Below are 19,679 nucleotides of genomic sequence, written 5' to 3'. Positions count from 1 at the left end.
AAAAACCGGAATAATTTCAGGTAATTAACATTACATATCTCTTGTCGTGAAATTAACACAACATTATGCATACTTTTCACAATAAATAAAATAATAATTTGTTCTTACTTGCTTGCCTGGGTAAATAAAGGTTAAATAAATGTAATTTTTTTTTTTTTTTTTTTTGGGAAAACAGAAAACATTTTAATGCCAATATCGGCCGATAATATCGGTAGGCCGAGATTATCGGACATCCCTAATAATAATAATAATGAGGTTCAAGACAAGAGGTTCATATGAGAGGGAGGCATTAGACACATGTCAGTCACACCCACTCACCCAGCACACCATATCTTCCAGCTGCTGCCCTCCGGGAGGCGCTACAGATCCCTGCCATACGAACACTGAACTCCCTGTAGCAACCCCCCTACCTCAAGTAAGCAAGTACAGTATTGCCAATAAATGCCAATAAACCACTACTACTAAATCGCCCATGACTGAAAATGTATATGAGATGAGGATAAACACACGTGCAGAAACTAACCAACCAACACACACACACTGCAGAGGGGAAGTGAGATGTGGTCAGAAAGGTGCTGTGGGTTTTACTCAGGGGTGTAAAGTACTTGAGTAATTGTACTTTGTTACTACGTAGTACTGTTTTGGGGGATTTGTACTTTACTCGAGTATCATTAGGTTTGTGTACTTTTACTCAATTACATTTCAGAGAAAAAAAAACACATACTTTTTACTCCTTACATTTAAAATGCAGACCTACAAAGTACAAATCTCGCAGGTCCAACGATTTTAATTAGTATATTTGTTTCTCTGGCCGAACTAACGTTAAAGTTATTAATCCTGCGGCCGCAATTTATTTAAAAACAGCCAATCAAATCCCCATCAATGGAAAATGAACCCGCCCATACCCATGCTGATTGGTCCTTGTGCAAGACTAGAAAGCAGGGATATTTGATTAAACACCTGCTATCAGAAGAATAGTCAGAAAAAAAGATGTTACTTTTACATTTTAGTACTCAAGTACATTTAAAAGTAGAAACTTTGTAACTTTTACTCCAAGTGTGTTTTTAGCCAGATAATCTTTTACTCGAGTACGATTTTGAGACGGTACCCATACTTTCACTTAAGTATAATTTCTGGGTACTTTTTACACCCCTGGTTCTACTCACATGAGAGAGGTGATGACACTCTTGCTGTTGGTGCCCTGGAAGATGCTGGCCCGCTGCTGAACCACCCCTTCCTGTGACCTCATAGAGGGGGAGGGGGAGCGCAGGTAACCACGGCTACCGGGCCGGCCTGGCTGCTCTGGACCTGAACGCAAAAAAACAAAACACAGTGTAAACCTCTACTGCATTAACGATGGTAGTTACAACGGGTGAGATGCGACAGTGGCTCGGGAGGTAAGAGCAGTCGTCTGGTAATCTGGAGGTTCCCGGTTCGAATTCCCGCTCCTCTCGGGCAGCGTGTCAAAGTGTCCTTGAGCGAGACACAGGCCCGTCACGATAAAACAGTTAGCTGGGCCATTAATTGTCCCAGAAATTATTGCGATAAGCGATATTATTGCCGTTTTGAGAACATTTTTCACTAATATGATAATAGCATAACAATGCAAGGAAACCGTTTCAAAGTGCAATACACTTTTATTTCTAGAGAATATTAACAAAAGAATATTTAACATTGGAATTGGAAGACATTTTAAATATCCTAAATAAATAAACCAAAAACAATAAAATGGACCCAATCCCTCCCACCCTTTTTTTACTAGTAGAGCTGCTGTCTTCTCGGTCTGTGTGACTGGGTCGGCTAGCTAGCGGCTAACGTTGGTGGGCATCCGGAATGACGAGGATGCATTGCAGAGCTCGTTAGAAGCATTGGCGTTTTCACTGCACATAGAAACAGCGCGGGGGGGGGGGGGGGGGGGGGGGGGGGAGCTGGGACTTATTTCGACCAAAGCACTCTGGAGCTATGCTGTAACGTATTCACACACGGAAGTTTTCACGAGCGGCTGTTGATGGGCGTATACAAAACGAGTCACAGAGCTCTCACGCTGTACTCTGTAGTACTGGCCCCGCCTCCCCTCACGGAGCTCTCACGCTGTACTCTGTAGTACTGGCCCCGCCTCCCCTCACGGAGCTCTCACGCTGTACTCTGTAGTACTGGCCCCGCCTCCCCTCACAGAGCTCTCATGCTGTACTCTGTAGTACTGGCCCCGCCTCCCCTCACGGAGCTCTCATGCTGTACTCTGTAGTACTGGCCCCGCCTCCCCTCACGGAGCTCTCATGCTGTACTCTGTAGTACTGGCCCCGCCTCCCCTCACAGAGCTCTCACGCTGTACTCTGTAGTACTGGCCCCGCCTCCCCTCACGGAGCTCTCATGCTGTACTCTGTAGTACTGGCCCCGCCTCCCCTCACAGAGCTCTCATGCTGTACTCTGTAGTACTGGCCCCGCCTCCCCTCACGCAGCTCTCACGCTGTACTCTGTAGTACGCCAGCGGCCCCCCCTCCCCTCACAGAGCTCTCACGCTGTCCCCCCCATCCTGAGAAACATATGATATGTCCCCCCCCAATATATCACTGTAAACATAACTATGTAATTTCAATAGAATTAATAATACGCAATGAAAGAACTTGGGCTAATTATAGACACTTAATAGCGAGTTTTTTAAGTTGCCAAAGATTGCGACCCCCCGACATTTCCCTCACAATGGTTTGATCAACTGCCTCCCACCCCCAGCAGTCAGTGGCGCATGCGGGTAGGCTATAGTGCGTGTGTGGGAATATCACCGTGACCGAGTCTGTCATTGGTGGCAGTCCTTTCCAGTAAGTTGTTCAAACAAAGGATATGTTAGACATGTCTTTACTTCTACCACTCAATACAATAAAACACATTTATAATCATCATCACCTTCTCTTCATTTTCGCTGCATTGAATTACAGGTCACTCTTTATGTTAGCTAGCGGTTAGCTGACGTTGCTAGCTGCTAGTAACATCATTCAACCAGTGTTTGTGTGTTTGACTAGCTACCTGGTAGATCGAAGCCCATTATAGAATGATAGAAGATAATATGATCGACTGTAAATAACCTGCACACTGTGTGTGTGTAGCCAGCCAGTGAGGTAGAACATGGCAGAAAAAAGACCGACATCAGAGCCCTTTTCAGTACACCAAAACGCAAAGTAAGAACCCTAGTAGCCTAATATCTCAAAGACTTAAGACTACAGTAGTTGAAAAATGTTCATACGAAAGAGGTGAACTGCTAAAATCATTTCATAATGATGTCATTAGGCAGAGCAGGCAAGACATGGTACACAGACACCGACAGCAGAGCTGGGGACAGATACAGTAGGCAGGAACAGACTGGCAGAGACAGGGAGTCTCAGGTACGGTAAGTTTGTTGAGTTTTTGTTTGGCAACATTATCAAATGTTCTCTATTTTTTAGACTTAATTTATTTAACCTTTATTTACCCAGGCAAGCCAATTAAGAATAAATTCTTAACATTTATTTGAACATAATTGGACAATGCCGTGGATTGTTGACACTCTCAAACTTAAACTGGTGACTAGCGACTGGGTGGCGTAGCGGAGATTGCGCTCGTCACCAATGCAAGAGACTCCGGTCTCGACTCCCCGAGTCGGCATTGCCTGCGGCTTGGGCCAGTCGTCATACTATCTCAATTGGCAGAGGTGGCGGGTGGAAAGTCGATGGGTGGGGATTGGATGTTGTGGACAGCGACTCCTACAGGTCGGTTGGGTGACGCCTGCACAGCAGAGACAGGAAGTGGCGAGGGTAGTGTGAGCCTCCCACACGTTACTCCTCGCCACTGAGAGAGTCCGCGCTGTCTGGTGAAAAGATGCGACAGGCTGCCTCCTCGTGTACCGGAGGGGACACGTGATGCAAGGCTTCTATCCTCACTACAACCGACCAGTGGGGGGCATAGTCTAGCAACGTTCAAGACAGGGGAGGGGAGAATTGGCAATATGAAATTGGGATGGGATAAAAATGGAAAAATAAGGAGAAAAAGTGGATACAAATAAAAAACTTAAACTGGTGACTGAACCACGATTTGTTTAAACAGTCAACATAACATATCAAAGTGCTTTACTTAAACTTAAAAGTCTCTTCTAACATACAAAATAACTCTGTTCCACAATATACATTTAACATATTACAACGTAGGCTATGTGTTACAGCACTACTTTTGGTGTGTCCCCCGGTCAACGGGACATTGGCACAACGCCGACTCACCTCCTCGCATGTATTCACTGGCGGCTGCTGCCACCACACGCTCCCGCTCTCGCTCCCGGTGCTGCTCGCGCTCCCTCTCCCGCTGCTCCCTCTCCCGGTGCTCCCTCTCTCGCTCCTTCTCCCTCTCCTTCTCTCGCTCCCTGTGTTCCCTGTCTCGTTCCTGTCTCTCCCGCTCACGCTCCCGCTCGACGCTGGCGGCCGCGGCGGTGGCTGCGAGGTGGGCTTGGTGGCCTGAGGAGACGCACACACACACACACACAGGGAGGTTAACACACACACACACACACCACAGTCAGTGTCCATTTTGTGAGAAATCTCCCCTCTGGTGTGTTTAAGTACGATGTATGTATGATTGAGCTTTGGTCTGGTGGACGGGCATGACTGAACTCTGACCTCAGGGCAGTAGTGCAAGGAAGCGTGCTTAACCCTTTCACTACCACACTATCAAAGGGTTAACCCCTTTCACTGTGACAATACAGAAGGTTAACCCTTTCACTACCACACTACAGACAGTTAACCGTCTGTAGTGTGGTAGTGAAAGGTTAACCGCCTGTAGTGTGGTAGTGAAAGGTTAACCTTCTGTAGTGTGGTAGTGAAAGGGTTAAGAGGCGTGTGGAGGAGGATGGGGTTCAAGAAGAAGGGAGGGGGGGGGGGGGGGGGGGCACAGGGAGGGGGTGGGGGTACCTCACCTGTAGACATGGAGGCTGGGTTGAAAGCCCTCTGAGGGAAAGGGGGCTGAGCTCCGGGGGGGAGGTAGGAGATGCGTTCCAAAGTAGGGGACCCTGCGCCCCCAGGGTGAGGCAGCAGGATGGTTGGAGGCATCTGGGCTAGATCAATAATCCCTGTTACAGACCGAAGCAAAAGGGCCAACGGTGAACAATATGAACCAACCTTTTAACGTGCAATGGCCTGGGCCCTCTTTAGGACGATTTGCCCACCGGCGCGACACGGCACTTTGTGAGCGTCTAGCGGCTCGGGTCTGCATTTTTTATAAAACATATAATATATAGAATTAAAGCCCTATTTGTTGCCGTTCGAATGCCACTTCACCCTACCAAATGCGCTCAGCGGTTCTCGAGTTACATGCCGTAATATGTCAGGCGTGCGACTTTGTACACGCAAGCCTCAGATTACCACCCCTGACTCCCGAGGCTCTGCAACTGTCAATCATTCACCAATTGCGAAAATGATTGGACAGGGTTGTAACTTGTAGCCAATGAGGGTAGCTTTCCAATGATACCCCACGTGGGGTTGTGCGAATCAGGGATCTAGGTGAACATTTACGAGTGAAAACAGGAAGTGAAAAATACACAGAATGCATTGCAGTCAATGAGGAAATGGATTACTGGAGAACTTCTTTTTTGTACACAGTTGACCAAAAATCACTCTAAATCACCAATTTCTGAACAGAACGGAAATTTGGACCTGTACTACATAAGACTTCAGGCTATGGACCCACTGTGTTTTCCAGCTTATACCAATTTTTTTTGGTTATACTTTTTTTGGATATTGCAACTATTACAGAAACAAGTTCAGCCCTATATTACTCTATTTCATTAGCACTAAAAGTGATTTTTCTTTATTGTGTAAGAAACTTCAGAATGTTATCTTTCAAAAGAGACCAGGCGTATGCATGTGCTATAAGTATAACGATACGCTTTACAAAAAAAGTATGCAGTCCTCAAGTTCATAAGAATATACAACAAAATGGGGTACTGGGTCGTTTGCTTCTGGAAAAGGTAGCCACTACACCCACCCACACGGCCTCTTCATACTAGAGCCCCTCCCACCCCTCTCTCTCCTGTTGTTGCAGATGGAGAGAGAGAGAGAGGGAGAGAGGGAGAGAGGGAGAGAGGGAGAGAGGGAGGGAGAGAGAGAGAGAGAGAGAGAGAGAGAGAGAGAGAGAGAGAGAGTGTGTGTGTGTGTGTGTGTGTGGGGGGTCGATCTGAGAGAAGAGCAGTGTACCTCGTGCACCGGGAGGGTAAGGGATAGCGGCGATGGGCTGTTCCCGTGGCGACAGGCCCCTGACGACCATGTCGGGCCGCGGGATGACTTGCATCTGCTGCGAGGTGATGTAATCGTTGAGGATGGTCTGCCGCGTGTTCTCCATGGTGTACAGCTGGTAGGTGTTGTGGTAGCCCGTCGGCGACGGTTGCCGGGGGAACATGTAAGCCGCTGCAGACGACGGGGATTGGAAAAAGAAAAAAAAAGAAAAAAAAACATATGAACAGACGGCTCTCTCCCAAGATACCGATCACTTCTGCTGACGTCAATGGTCTGAACCAGACACTGGCCACACGGTGCCTATGTATTAGAGACCCGAGTTACCCCTGGTCTATGTATTAGAGACCCGAGTTACCCCTGGTCTATGTATTAGAGACCCGAGTTACCCCTGGTCTATGTATTAGAGACCCGAGTTACCCCTGGTCTATGTATTAGAGACCTGAGTTACCCCTGGTCTATGTATTAGAGACCTGAGTTACCCCTGGTCTATGTATTAGAGACCTGAGTTACCCCTGGTCTATGTATTAGAGACCCGAGTTACCCCTGGTCTATGTATTAGAGACCTGAGTTACCCCTGGTCTTTGTATTAGAGACCCGAGTTACCCCTGGTCTATGTATTAGAGACCTGAGTTACCCCTGGTCTATGTATTAGAGACCCGAGTTACCCCTGGTCTATGTATTAGAGACCTGAGTTACCCCTGGTCTATGTATTAGAGACCCGAGTTACCCCTGGTCTATGTATTAGAGACCCGAGTTACCCCTGGTCTATGTATTAGAGACCCGAGTTACCCCTGGTCTATGTATTAGAGACCTGAGTTACCCCTGGTCTATGTATTAGAGACCTGAGTTACCCCTGGTCTATGTATTAGAGACCTGAGTTACCCCTGGTCTATGTATTAGAGACCCGAGTTACCCCTGGTCTATGTATTAGAGACCTGAGTTACCCCTGGTCTATGTATTAGAGACCCGAGTTACCCCTGGTCTATGTATTAGAGACCCGAGTTACCCCTGGTCTATGTATTAGAGACCTGAGTTACCCCTGGTCTATGTATTAGAGACCTGAGTTACCCCTGGTCTATGTATTAGAGACCTGAGTTACCCCTGGTCTATGTATTAGAGACCTGAGTTACCCCTGGTCTTTGCGCAATCAGTTTTTCACAGAATCAGGGCTATTGTTGTTTTTCGGCTCAAGATGGAGGGTGGACGACGGGGTCGGAGACGAGTGCACAGGGGGGGTTTAACCCTTTCACTACCACACTACAGAAGGTTAACCCTAGTAGTAGTAAAGGATTAACCTTCTGTCGTGTGGTAGTGAAAGGGTTAACCCTTTGTCGTGTGGTAGTGAAAGGGTTAACCCTTTGTCGTGTGGTAGTGAAAGGGTTATCCTTCTGTATTGCGATAGTAAAGGGTTAACCCTTTGTCGTGTGGTAGTGAAATGGTTAACCCTTTGTCGTGTGGTAGTGAAAGGGTTATCCTTCTGTATTGTGATAGTAAAGGGTTATCCTTCTGTATTGTGATAGTAAAGGGTTATCCTTCTGTATTGTGATAGTAAAGGGTTATCCTTCTGTATTGTGATAGTAAAGGGTTATCCTTCTGTATTGTGATAGTAAAGGGTTATCCTTCTGTATTGTGATAGTAAAGGGTTATCCTTCTGTATTGTGATAGTAAAGGGTTAACCTTCTGTAGTGTGGCAGTGAAAGGGTTATCCTTCTGTATTGTGATAGTAAAGGGTTAACCTTCTGTAGTGTGGCAGTGAAAGGGTTATCCTTCTGTAGTGTGATCGTAAAGGGTTAACCTTCTATAGTGTGGCAGTGAAAGGGTTATCCTTCTGTAATGTGATCGTAAAGGCTTCTATAGTGTGGCAGTGAAAGGGTTAACCTTCTGTAGTGTGGCAGTGAAAGGGTTATCCTTCTGTAATGTGATCGTAAAGGCTTCTATAGTGTGGCAGTGAAAGGGTTATCCTTCTGTAGTGTGATCGTAAAGGGTTAACCTTCTATAGTGTGGCAGTGACAGGGTTAAGGGTGTGGGTGTTGTTGTTACCAGGGTCCAGGACTCTGTGGAAGGCCAGGGCCGGGTCCAGGTGGGGCGGCAGGTGGGCTCGGTACACCTCTCCGGGCCGGAGGTGGGGGTCGAAGGGGCTGTGGGAGGCGATGGGGTGCTGCTCGCCCCCCAGCCCCGGGGACTTGGCCGGGACACTGTCCCTCAGCGTCGGGGTCATGGAGCTCTTCCTGTCATGCGAGGCAGGCTTCCCAGAGCCGATGCCGCCTTTATAGGAAGAAAGAATAAGCGAGGGTCACTAGCGATATGATAAATAAGTAGTAACATATGAGAGGGAGTGCTATATTGATTTTTTTTTCAGATTATATATTAGATTAGATTAAGGATTAATTATTGGATTATTAGATTATATATTGTAACTATTTATTGTAGGGCAAGTATAACAGAGGGCATACATACCCTCATCCAGCACCTTGTTGCCCATATGCACATGGCCAGAGTTAATTATATTGATTTGTTATATTGTTTACACTGCTTTTTTACTACCTGTACCTCCCCTCCCCCCTCCCCCATGCTGCCTGAATTTCCCCAAGGGGATCAATAAAGGAATATCTTATCTTATTGTGCGCTGCAGCTGTAGACTGAGTTCTGTAGATCAGCACACTAATAAACCACCATATAGCATGACTTCTAGTTCATCTGTTACATTATCCTGTCAATCATAAGCTTGATTTTCATCCTCCATCTACAACAATTAGTTCCCCCGTTGCTAGGCAACATAGGGTACCAGTTGCTATGCTGTGGTTATAAGTGCTCATGGTTTTAAACAAAAGGTTTTAAAACATAAATCAGTAATGCACATAAAGGAATCAATCACTGCTAAGTTTAACTGAAATACAGTAGTCTGGTAGACTAGGTATCTATTTTAATCCCACCCAGGGGTGGGAAATTATTAAATATTATTGTTTGCCATCTTTCAATGGGATCATATCGTGATGAAATTATGATGCCGCTAATATCGTGGTAAATAATTCTGTTATCTGAATTAATTATAGGACCGGCAAATATGAACATTTCCCACAAAATTAGTTTTGAAATATTTGAGATTGGAGATATTGACATTTTTTATTTGAATAGAAATTACAATCTCTGTTCAAAAGACTTTCTGCAGTTACTGCTTGGAACAATCTTCAGTCTGATCTTAAAATTCAAAGCTTGGTAAACCTGAATGTATTTAAGGCTATGGTGAAGCCTATTGTAACCGGGTTTTCAGTGTACAAATGTTTTATCTGATCATTTTATAATGTTACTGTTTTTATAATGGTATCTGTAATGTCTGTGTTTATTCTGAAAGTGTTGCTGCTATTCTTGACCAGGTCACCCTTGTAAAAAGAGATATTGGATCTCAATGGGACAAATCCGGTTAAATAAAGGCTAAATAAATAAAAAATTAAATAGTATTTGAAAATGATATCACACTTCACACGACCATTCAGCGCCATGGTTACATCAATATGTAATTTCGCATACGCACCGATATAAAAAGAAACCACACCAACACTACAGTCCAAATAGTAAGATCATGGTCAATAAGGCTACAGTTGAAAGGTAAACGAAGGACCACTGCAAAGCGTACCCTCTGGCGCCCGGCCCAGCATGGGTGATCCCCTGGACACGGAGTTGGTGGTGTAGTTGACCGGGGTCCTGCGAGCGTTGGCGTCCTCGTACATGCCCGGGCTGAGCTGCGACCTGCTGGCCTCCTGGTTGGTGGAGCGGAGGACGGAGGCGGTGGAGTTGACCACCGAGGTGTGGCGCACGCGCTCCGCCACCGCCTTGCTCTCCTCGTACTTGGCCCGCTCCATGGCTTCCAGCTGGGGCAGGGACAGCTTGCTGGGACTGGTGATCAGGGACTTGACGTTGTGCTTGATGGCAGACTGGTGGATCTGTCGGGACAGAGGGGAGATAGGTCGCTTTTCTTCCTCAAGCATCCAGCAGATGCTCTTATCCAGATTGGCTTTCAACAAGCACCAGAGTAGGAGAAGCTCATAGCCGCATGACGTCGACATAGCCATAGACATAAAGGCTAGATGACTAACCCGCGCTGCTGGCCAATGGAGACCGATGTTGCCACATGGTGGCCATCTGGCCACAGGCAGCACGCCCACTCATAACATGAATGTCTATGGTGCATGTACTATTGAAATAACCATAGCTTGCTAAATTTTTAACCGATTCTCAAACGGTTTGGTTTGTTATAAACGTCAGAGATGTAGTTATCATACTGCATAGGTACTTACTTATAATGGACTTTGATATGAAAATAATTTCAACATGTCCAAGCATCCAGGCACATTAATAACGTTTGTAATAAACCAAACCGTTTGTAAATCAGTCAAGATTTCAGTGAGTTAAGAGTATTTTTGTTTGTGCAGATCACTGACTGTCACTGATAGTTGACCGTGACAAGATGGCCGCCGGTGAACCACGCTGGAGATCCCGCCTCGCAGCACCATCTAGTTATATATATATCTATGGACATAGCAAGTAGCTAGAAACGAGGAGTACCTGGGAGACTTGCTAACTGACGAGACCCTACGGTCTTAAAAAGGAACACGATAAACACAAGATAAAGATAATTTATTATGCCATTATCTCCAACATATCCTAAACCTATAAACTAAAATGTAATATATTCCAGGATGACCTCAATAACTCTCAAACCAAATTAATTTGTACAAGACAGGTTTATACTTTTGTGATTATGTGTGAGATTATGGGCGTTAGGGCTGGGCGATATGGCCTAAAAATAAAATCCCAGATTATTATTTTTTTTTAAATCAGATTTACGATTTTAATCGATTTTTTTCTCTTGAAAACTAGAAACGCCAAGGAAATCATTCAAATAACCTTTGTTTTTATTTGACAAAAAAATATTATCAAACCAAGATGAATGTCCTTATTGGGATTGAAGTGCAAACCTAACTTTCACCAATCGTCACTTTCCATTTAAATTTAAATAATATATATATAATATAAAAGGTTACTCAGTCTTGATCAAACAAAGATGAATGTCCCTATTGGGATTAATAGTGCAATAACTTGATTTTTCACCAAACTTCACTTAAAACAAATAAAAGGTGCCTCTTGATCATCAAACAAGAATGAATTTCCCTATTGGGATTAATAAAGTGCAAATCTAACTTTCACCAAACATCACTTTTTGTCAAATAAAAGGTACCGGGTAACCCTTTTCTTTTTGAAAATCGATTTTAATTTTTCAAAATCTTCCTAAATCATTAATTCGAATTAATCGATCATATTGATTAATCGCCCAGCCCTAATGGGGGCGTCATAGATTAGCTTTATATTTTTGGTGGATTTTTCCTTTGAACTCCCACACCTTCTTACCTGGGACATGGAGCCATCCATAACCCTCCTGTCACACATGTCGGGGGTCTTGCGGCTGTCCTGGCCGGGTTGGTCTTGTCGGGGGATCTCATGAATGGAACGTCCCATCTCTTTGATAGTGTTCACTCCCTCATAGGGCTTGCCCTTGCCGATACCCCCCTCAAAGGAGCGAATAGGTGGGCTCTCCCTCTTTATCTGCTTCCCGTATTTTATGCTTTCCTCGTACGCCTCTGCAGAGGTCCTGGGTGTCCCTGTAGAGACAGAGGAAGGATTTTAACATTCCCATTCGTTTTTATTTCTTTTCATTATCAAAATGAAATAAACCTAGACATACTAGATGTCCCTGTAGAGCTAATGGAGAAAGGACTTCCGACACATTTTACTTCTTTCATTGTCAACATTTCAGATAAAATACATTGCAGCAGCTAGACTGGCACTAATATTGTGAGTATGAGCTAGTGTTGTCAGAAATATCAAAAAATCGATACATATCGATTCTGAATATTTAAAACGGTTTCAATACTCATTTCCCGAAATATCGATATTTAATTATTCATATATATATATATTTTTTTTATAAGGAAGTTGCATTGTTCATTTCAATACCTGTAATAGTACAGTAGTCCACACACACCCATACATGTGCATTCAGTTAAGTCGGAATATGACTGTAATACAAACAGTTCAGTTTGTCAGGTACATGCAACACAGATTACAGTGTTTACATCTGTCTGCTTGAGAAAATACCATGTTCTGCAATAAAAATGATTGAAGTGAGATGCACAGTTATTTTTAAATGTGTGATCTAAAGATAAACAAAGGGTTTTAAAAGTGTTATATTTATCTTCTCTTATAGTACCAGAGAGAAGCTGAGGAGAATCAACCAGCAACAAAAGCAAAGGTTATTTGCTTTGAACCTTTTTCCCTGTGGTATCGAAAATGGTATCGAATATCTATACTTTTCAAGGTATCGTATCGAAGTTCGAAATTCCAGTATCGTGACAACACTAGTATGAGCAGACCAAGGTCACAACCCCAACCCAGCGTCCCAAGATGGACATTGCGTCGGTCGACCACCTTGGTCTCTACTACAGTAAATGGCCAAACTTTGGTCTTTGACCGATTTGAATCTAAGTCCAGAAAAGAGTCCAAACCCTTGGGTGCCTGACAACCTATCCACCAGGTGTTTAGCCAGATCGGATAAGGGATGCATGAGTTTTGATGGTTATGGAAAAACAGACAAACAAACACACGAATAAGATAGAATATATGGATGGTGGGCCTCCATCAAATCAAAGAGAAGTAATGGGTAAACAGAAAGCTCCGTATCATCAGACTGTCGAGAGCGATGAAGTTAAGCTACCTTGCATAATGGATCCAGACATCATCGGCCTCTCCTTAGAGTCTCCATGGAGACCTTCCCTGGGCAGCGCTCTGCTGATCAACCCTGAGGAACCCAAAGAGATACGGTCACTTCTCCAGACACTGAATGCATGATACAGTATATTATTACTACTACTACTTCAGTATATCACTACTACTACTTCAGTATATTACTACTTCAGTATATTACTACTACTACTTCAGTATACTACTACTACTACTACTACAGTATACTACTACTACTACTACAGCATACATAAGCCGTACCCTCAAACGGGGCTCCGTCCCGGCCTGGGTGTCCTCTGGCCATGGGTCCCTCCAGCATGTCGTAAGTGCGTTTGAGCTCGTGGCCTGTTCTGGGGCTGCGGGTGGCCTCCCTGGGGTTCTTAATGGCTTCAAGAGACATCAGATCACATACCGTCAGCAGAGTAGAAGAAGAGACTTCCTTCTTCCAGTTCTTCCCGGGTTTTGAATATTCTATTTTTTATATATTTTTATAAACCCTCTTAACTCATTGGACGCCACTCATGAATAAAGTCGGGTTAACTCGCCGACGCTTGAGCGCCAAACCCGAGAAAATCAGGTTTTCTACTGTTATTTCTTTTATTCGATATTCCCATTCATAATCCATCGAGGGAGCCTGTGTTATCATTGGGAATGAGTCTGAGATCGCAAACGTCCAATACCGCCGCCTGCCGCCTTGCGGCCGGTATTGCACATCCTTTGAAACTATCTGGCTTGGGCTGTGTGTCGATCTAAAAAGTCCGGGCCGGGGTTTCCTTGTCGGGCAGGACAAGCGTTTATAACGCATGGCTTGAGGAGAATCAAGCACTCCCGGTTCATGTTCTTTGGTGGATTATGTTGGCAACATGATCGACATCAATACTTGGAATGGCGATCAGATAATTGGAATATTCTTTTTGGAGTACATCCTAGTACATCCAAGTCGCGAGACTCAGGAAAACGCTCTGAGCTTTTTTTTTTTGCTTTTCAAAGCGGTCCGCCTTGAAAAAAACATCCGCTATGGACACAAGCCCTTATGCGGTGCACTGGTTAATGGCTCTATAGATGGATCAGATAAGATCAAATGAGCACATGAACAAACATGCGTGTTAAGGTTTTAAGGCTACTGCAGGTAAACATTAGCGGTGGGAGAAATACAATTCATGTGATAGTCACGATCCTACCTGTTGAGATTCTGCATTGATCATCAAAATTTAACGATAGATGCTTATTATTGCCGAATTCTGGGTTTTTAATGTTTTATTGTTCCCAACATTGTGTACCAATTTAAACCCTTGAATACTAACCAAGATCAAGTCTATTGACTCAACAGATCTATGATTCTATTGATTTTTAAACATGAAGTGACAATTATGTTCTTAGAAATGGGGGAGTATGATCATGATTGGTCAAAGCAGCTGCCTTTAAAACACAATCCACCAACCAAAAGTCTTTATTTTAAGAGTAGCGGCGTCACAGAGATAATAACAGGGAGCTCACCATCGTAGGACAGGATGTGGCCACTCTTGCCCTCGTAAATGACGTGTCCCTTGGCCAGCTGTTCCCCTCTGGCCTTATCTGGGCTGCCGAGGTCCTCTGTGGCCAGCTTGGTGATGGTGCCCTTTAGAAGGTCAGCGGCGATGCTGGACTGGGGCAGGGCTGGAGTACCCTGTGGTAGAGAAAAGGAGACGAGAATTAACGCAAGGAACATCATACACAGGTTTCCCACAGACATCGCTAAATGAAATTTAAGGACTTTCAAGTACTTTTCCAAGCATTTTGAAAAGGGCATTTAAAAGGATACAATTCACTTTTAAATGCTGTTTTTTTATAGAAAATAACGGATCCAATATTTATGGCTTAAAACTAAGGCGGTCAGTTTATCGCGTTAATTAGATTAATTAATTACACAGCAAATTATCGCTTTATGAAAATTAACTCAACATTTATTAAAAAAATCACGTTAATTAGATTAATTAATTACACAGCAAATTATCGCGTTATGAAAATTAACTCAACATTAATAAAAAAAATGTTTTATCTCATTCATTCCATAAGAACGTAGAATACACATTTACAGACTTTTTTTTAATATGGCCCATTTGCATGTTCTTGGTATCTGATTCTAGGGACATCTATGGATCTCAGGGAATGTATTCCCAGTGTCAGAAATACTGTGTCTGTTACTAGGCTTGAGTAAATTGTAATGAGCCAAATGAGAATATCAATTAATTTTTTTTTATCGTTGACTGTGAATAACACCATGCTAAATTTGACCAGACCTGAAAAATCTAAGCAAATGAATAAATGGAAGATGATTAAACAGAAGGTTTTGTAGATACAGTACTGAATTCTGCCATCCGGACACATGCAATTTGAAATATGATTATAGAATATAGAAAATCAGGCCTAAAATGGTTATGCGATTAAAATGTGATTAATTAGATTAATTAATTACAAATCCTGTAATTAATTAGATAATTTTTTTAATCGCCTGACAGCACTACTTAAAACCAATTTCTGACAATTACCGTACTTTTCGGACTATAAGCCGCGGCTTTTCCCCCCATTTTTCGACCCTGCGGCTTATATAACGGTGCGGCTTATATGTGACTCGACGTGACCAAACCCGAAAATGTTAAAATCAAAATATTGCTTTTTTGACTGCATTGAAATGTTATTTATCTGTTCCCTTATTTGCTAAACTTAATACAACTTGTAAATGAGTTCATTCTTGTTATTTGTCTGACAGTATTGTGTCCCAATGCTAATTACATTATGGTAATTAAACATTAAAACACCTGCAGCTTATAGTCCAGTGCGGCTTATATATGTACACATCATTCAATTTAGCTGCTGCGGCTTATAGTCAGGTGCGGCTTATAGTGCGAAAAGTACGGTAGTTACACTTTAAATAAAACATTCAGAACAATTTGATCATGGATGAACAAAACTTTCAATGCGAATCGTTGATTTGAATTTCAATGACTTTTTAAGCACCTTGTTAAAAAATGTGGCTGTTTTCAGGGAATTCCAGGCCTCAACTTTTTTTTGTAAAAAAATCAAGCACTTTAAGCACTTCAAGGACCTTGTGCGAACCCTGCATACAGACGCGAAACAACACTTTGCTGCTGTTTTAATGTTTCAGTAAAAATATAATAAAAAAAGCCAAACGGATACAAAAAGAGTCTATACGTAACAAGTTGCCCAGAAGCCATGCCCCCCCCCCCATCTCTCGGCACGCCACACAGTTTAAATGGAAATGCTCTTTATACGTTTATGATGAATTTACCTGAGTAATTGATCCCCGGAAAGCCAGACCCTCACCCACCTTGGGGGGGTTGCCTCTTGCATCCTGCATGGATGGCACTGTGCCTCCTGTAGAGAGAGAGAGAGAGAGAGAGAGAGAGAGAGAGAGAGAGAGAGAGAGAGAGAGAGAGAGAGAGAGAGAGAGAGAGAGAGAGAGAGAGAGAGAGAGAGAGAGAGAGAGAGAGAAGAGACAGAAGCAAGACAGGGGCAGAGAGAGAAAGAGGGAGAGAGAGAGGTATTGGTATGTATGGTTGGTGTATCCGTTAAATGACGTGATGCATCAGATAAAGATGTGGAGGTGAGAGGGCAGATGGAGGTGGAGGTGACTAGGAGAGCTAGATGTGACATTACAATAATTCACCCACAGAACGATGTGTTGGGGATAAGGGTTCTGCACGGAATTTTTTTTTTTTTAAACTTTGACCAGTCAGCTGGTTCTTTTAGCGTTTATCGCTTTTTCTGGTCAAGCATGACCGACAGAAACAGGTTGAATGGGGTATAGATCGGGGGAAAGACACTCTGAGAAAATACGGCGAGTCCGGGAGTCGAACTCGTGTACCCCAGATCCGTGACGCGCACGGTTGTCCCCGACGCCGAAATAGCGTCCGAGGTACGCGGTGAGCTACTGGAGCTCCCCTCTGCATGGACATTTATGTTGGTTACTTTCCTGCCTGCAAACAAGTTCCTGTTAGCTAGCAAGTAGCAAGTTGAAGTTGAATAAACGTTTAGCAAGATTTTATTTGGCAAACTAGATTTTGCGTCATCGTTTTTAGTCAACGACATTGCATAAATAATTTCGTCACGTTAGTGTCTTCTCCATTAACAGTTTGAGTGGCAGCCATTAACATGGGAAACATGGTTAAATGCCAGGACCCACTTCAATGATAGCGTTGTGAACACATAATCTCTCTTAAATTATGTGTATAATCTGCCTGTCATTTATCAATGACTTGTTTGCAGTCAACATTGTCGAAACGGATTTTTTTATTTATTTTTATTTAAATCGGTTCATTTTCGTTTTATAGCATTTTGAAAAGCCCTCGTTTTTCAGGAAAATATATAGATTCCGTGATAAAAGGCATTTACTGGAATATTCTAGCATACACAAAAACGTTGTAATTTTTTCGGCCTATTTATGAATCGTTTTCAAATAAACGCTAGATTATCGATAGTATATGTGTACTTATGCACGCTATAGAGGCGGGCTGAAAAATCGATTCTCTCATTTCCTCATCAGCGATCACAGCCACACACACACGCATAGGGCAAACGCTTATATCTCTGTGAAAACAGCTCTGATTATCCTAAGACTGGTCAAATAAATTCCTTACCTATCAGATGTTATCCAAAAAGATTATTCCAATTCCTGATCGCCATTCCAAATATCGATCATGCTTATTGATTACAGTGTTGGGTCCTGTAAATACATAATCCACACGTTTTCCGGGCCGGCGAGCACAATCGATCCTTCAGTTGGCTTGACGGAAAAGTTAAATGAGCAAACTGGCCACCCCCCCTGCATCAGTGTAAAGTAATGGGGTGCAGTACCACAGGGAGAGACAATAGGGGGCGGTATCTTCCCAATTGAGTTCAGAGAGACTCTGCAGCACTAACCAGAGGCTCGATTGATGAAATATGAAAAATTCAAATCGCCAATAAAAAAAAATACGACAAACAAACGCTATATAGCGTCGGGGGCACTAGAAGGTCGGCATGAACTAACGACAAAACGCGTCCGTGGCACTCAATGTGTTAACGTGACGTCTCGTCTCGCTTTCGTCAGGGGAAAAAGCTTTGTTGACGACCATATTTAGTCATCATTTTCGTTGACTAAATTAACACTGGTTGACCGTCTTCAACTTTCAACGTTTGAGTGGTCCAGGTGCTACTTTTCCCAAACAGGCCTAGTTTATAAAGCAAAACACTATGCAGATATTTAGTTTACACTATTCGGTACCCATCCCATTCCCTACTATGCAGACATGTTGACAGAGATTGCCATGCACGTCTGACTACACGCTGACAGCATAACCTGAAGTGAAGGCCATTGGTCTGGGTGGTCTGTATTAGCCCTCCTCCTGCTGTATCCACGTACGGACAGGGACACAAGCGTGGGAATCACCAGAGGCCTCACGATACGATATTATCACGATACGATAGTATTGCGATTCAAAATATATTGCGATATGCTGAGTATTGCGATATTAATATTGTGATATATATTTTTTTGATCCACTTTTTCTCCCAATTTCGTATTTCCAATTCTCCCCTCCCCCGTCTTGAACGTTGCTCGACTATGCCTCCCACTGGTCGGTCGTAGGGAGGATAGAAGCCTTGCATCACGTGTCCCCTCCGATACATGTGGAGGCAGCCTGTCACATCTTTTCACCAGACAGCGCGGACTCTCAGTGGCGAGGTGTAACGCACACTACCCCCGCTACTTCCTGTCTCTGCTGTGCAGGCGTCCCCCAACAGACCTGTAGGAGTCGATGTCCAATCCCCACCCATCGACTTCCACCCGCTACCTCTGCCAATTGAGATAGTATGACGACTGGCCCAAGCCGGAGGCAATGCTGACACCGGGATTCAAGACCGGAGTCTCTTGCATTGGTGACGAGCGCAATCTCCGCTGCGCCACCCAGCCGCAATATTGCGATATATTGTGATTTATTACCTTTATTCAACTGCAAAGTGTGTGTACTATTACAGGTATAGGGTGGTGTAGTGGTTGTCATTGCCGTTTTTCGTGTTCCACCCTGTACCTTTCTGTGCTTATTCATCCACAATCTATAGCTCAAGATGAAAATATTCGCAATTAATCATTCAAAAAAATCGCCGAATTTTAAACAATAATGTTTGTGATAGAAGGGAACTCATTTTGTGCAAAAGTGGAACGTTTTTCAATTTCCATGCGGCAGAATTGTTACAATAGCCGATAATCCATTTTCCCAATGATAGATCCCTATACGGGTGGAACAACCAGTGACGTCAGACTACACCTCCCTATTGAAATGAACAATGCAACTTCCTTAAACATTATATACATATATTTTTTAATGTTTTATTTTTTTGGCATAATAAAATATCGATACTTGGCGTCCTTGTATCGATACAGTATCGCCACGCAAAGTATCGTGAAACTATACTGTATGGATATTTCCCCCCCCACTAGACACCACTGTGGGTGACGGGCGATGGAGACCCACTACTGTGTGAGGGAGACTTGGGAGCAAACCACAGCTCTTTCAGGCATCGCCTACGGCAAGCGTACACGCTCAAAGCGCAAACCGTAAACAGAACCCGGAGCGAACCAAGACTGAAGTGTGTACA

General features: G+C 43.6%; 1 protein-coding gene across 3 annotated transcripts in view; it reads right to left on the bottom strand.

Moving 5' to 3' along the window:
* The window catches only part of ncor1 (nuclear receptor corepressor 1), a 237,585-nt gene that overhangs the window by 30,723 nt on the left and 187,183 nt on the right, over positions 1–19,679 (bottom strand). For all 3 annotated transcript variants that reach the window (XM_084320851.1, XM_084320852.1, XM_084320853.1), the window contains 11 exons: positions 16,333–16,418; positions 14,541–14,709; positions 13,305–13,430; positions 13,018–13,101; positions 11,655–11,905; positions 9,883–10,189; positions 8,289–8,513; positions 6,210–6,419; positions 4,934–5,086; positions 4,245–4,475; positions 1,167–1,308 (listed from right to left, as the gene is read on the bottom strand). In XM_084320851.1, the coding sequence (XP_084176977.1) occupies positions 1,167–1,308; positions 4,245–4,475; positions 4,934–5,086; positions 6,210–6,419; positions 8,289–8,513; positions 9,883–10,189; positions 11,655–11,905; positions 13,018–13,101; positions 13,305–13,430; positions 14,541–14,709; positions 16,333–16,418 (1,984 nt within the window). The remainder of the gene's footprint in view (positions 1–1,166; positions 1,309–4,244; positions 4,476–4,933; positions 5,087–6,209; positions 6,420–8,288; positions 8,514–9,882; positions 10,190–11,654; positions 11,906–13,017; positions 13,102–13,304; positions 13,431–14,540; positions 14,710–16,332; positions 16,419–19,679) is intronic.

This window comes from Notolepis coatsorum (assembly GCF_963971535.1).
Source record: "Notolepis coatsorum genome assembly, chromosome: 8".
NCBI lineage: Eukaryota > Metazoa > Chordata > Actinopteri > Aulopiformes > Paralepididae > Notolepis > Notolepis coatsorum.
Note: the sequence above shows the minus strand (reverse complement) of the source record. Positions and strands in the feature narration are given on the sequence as shown.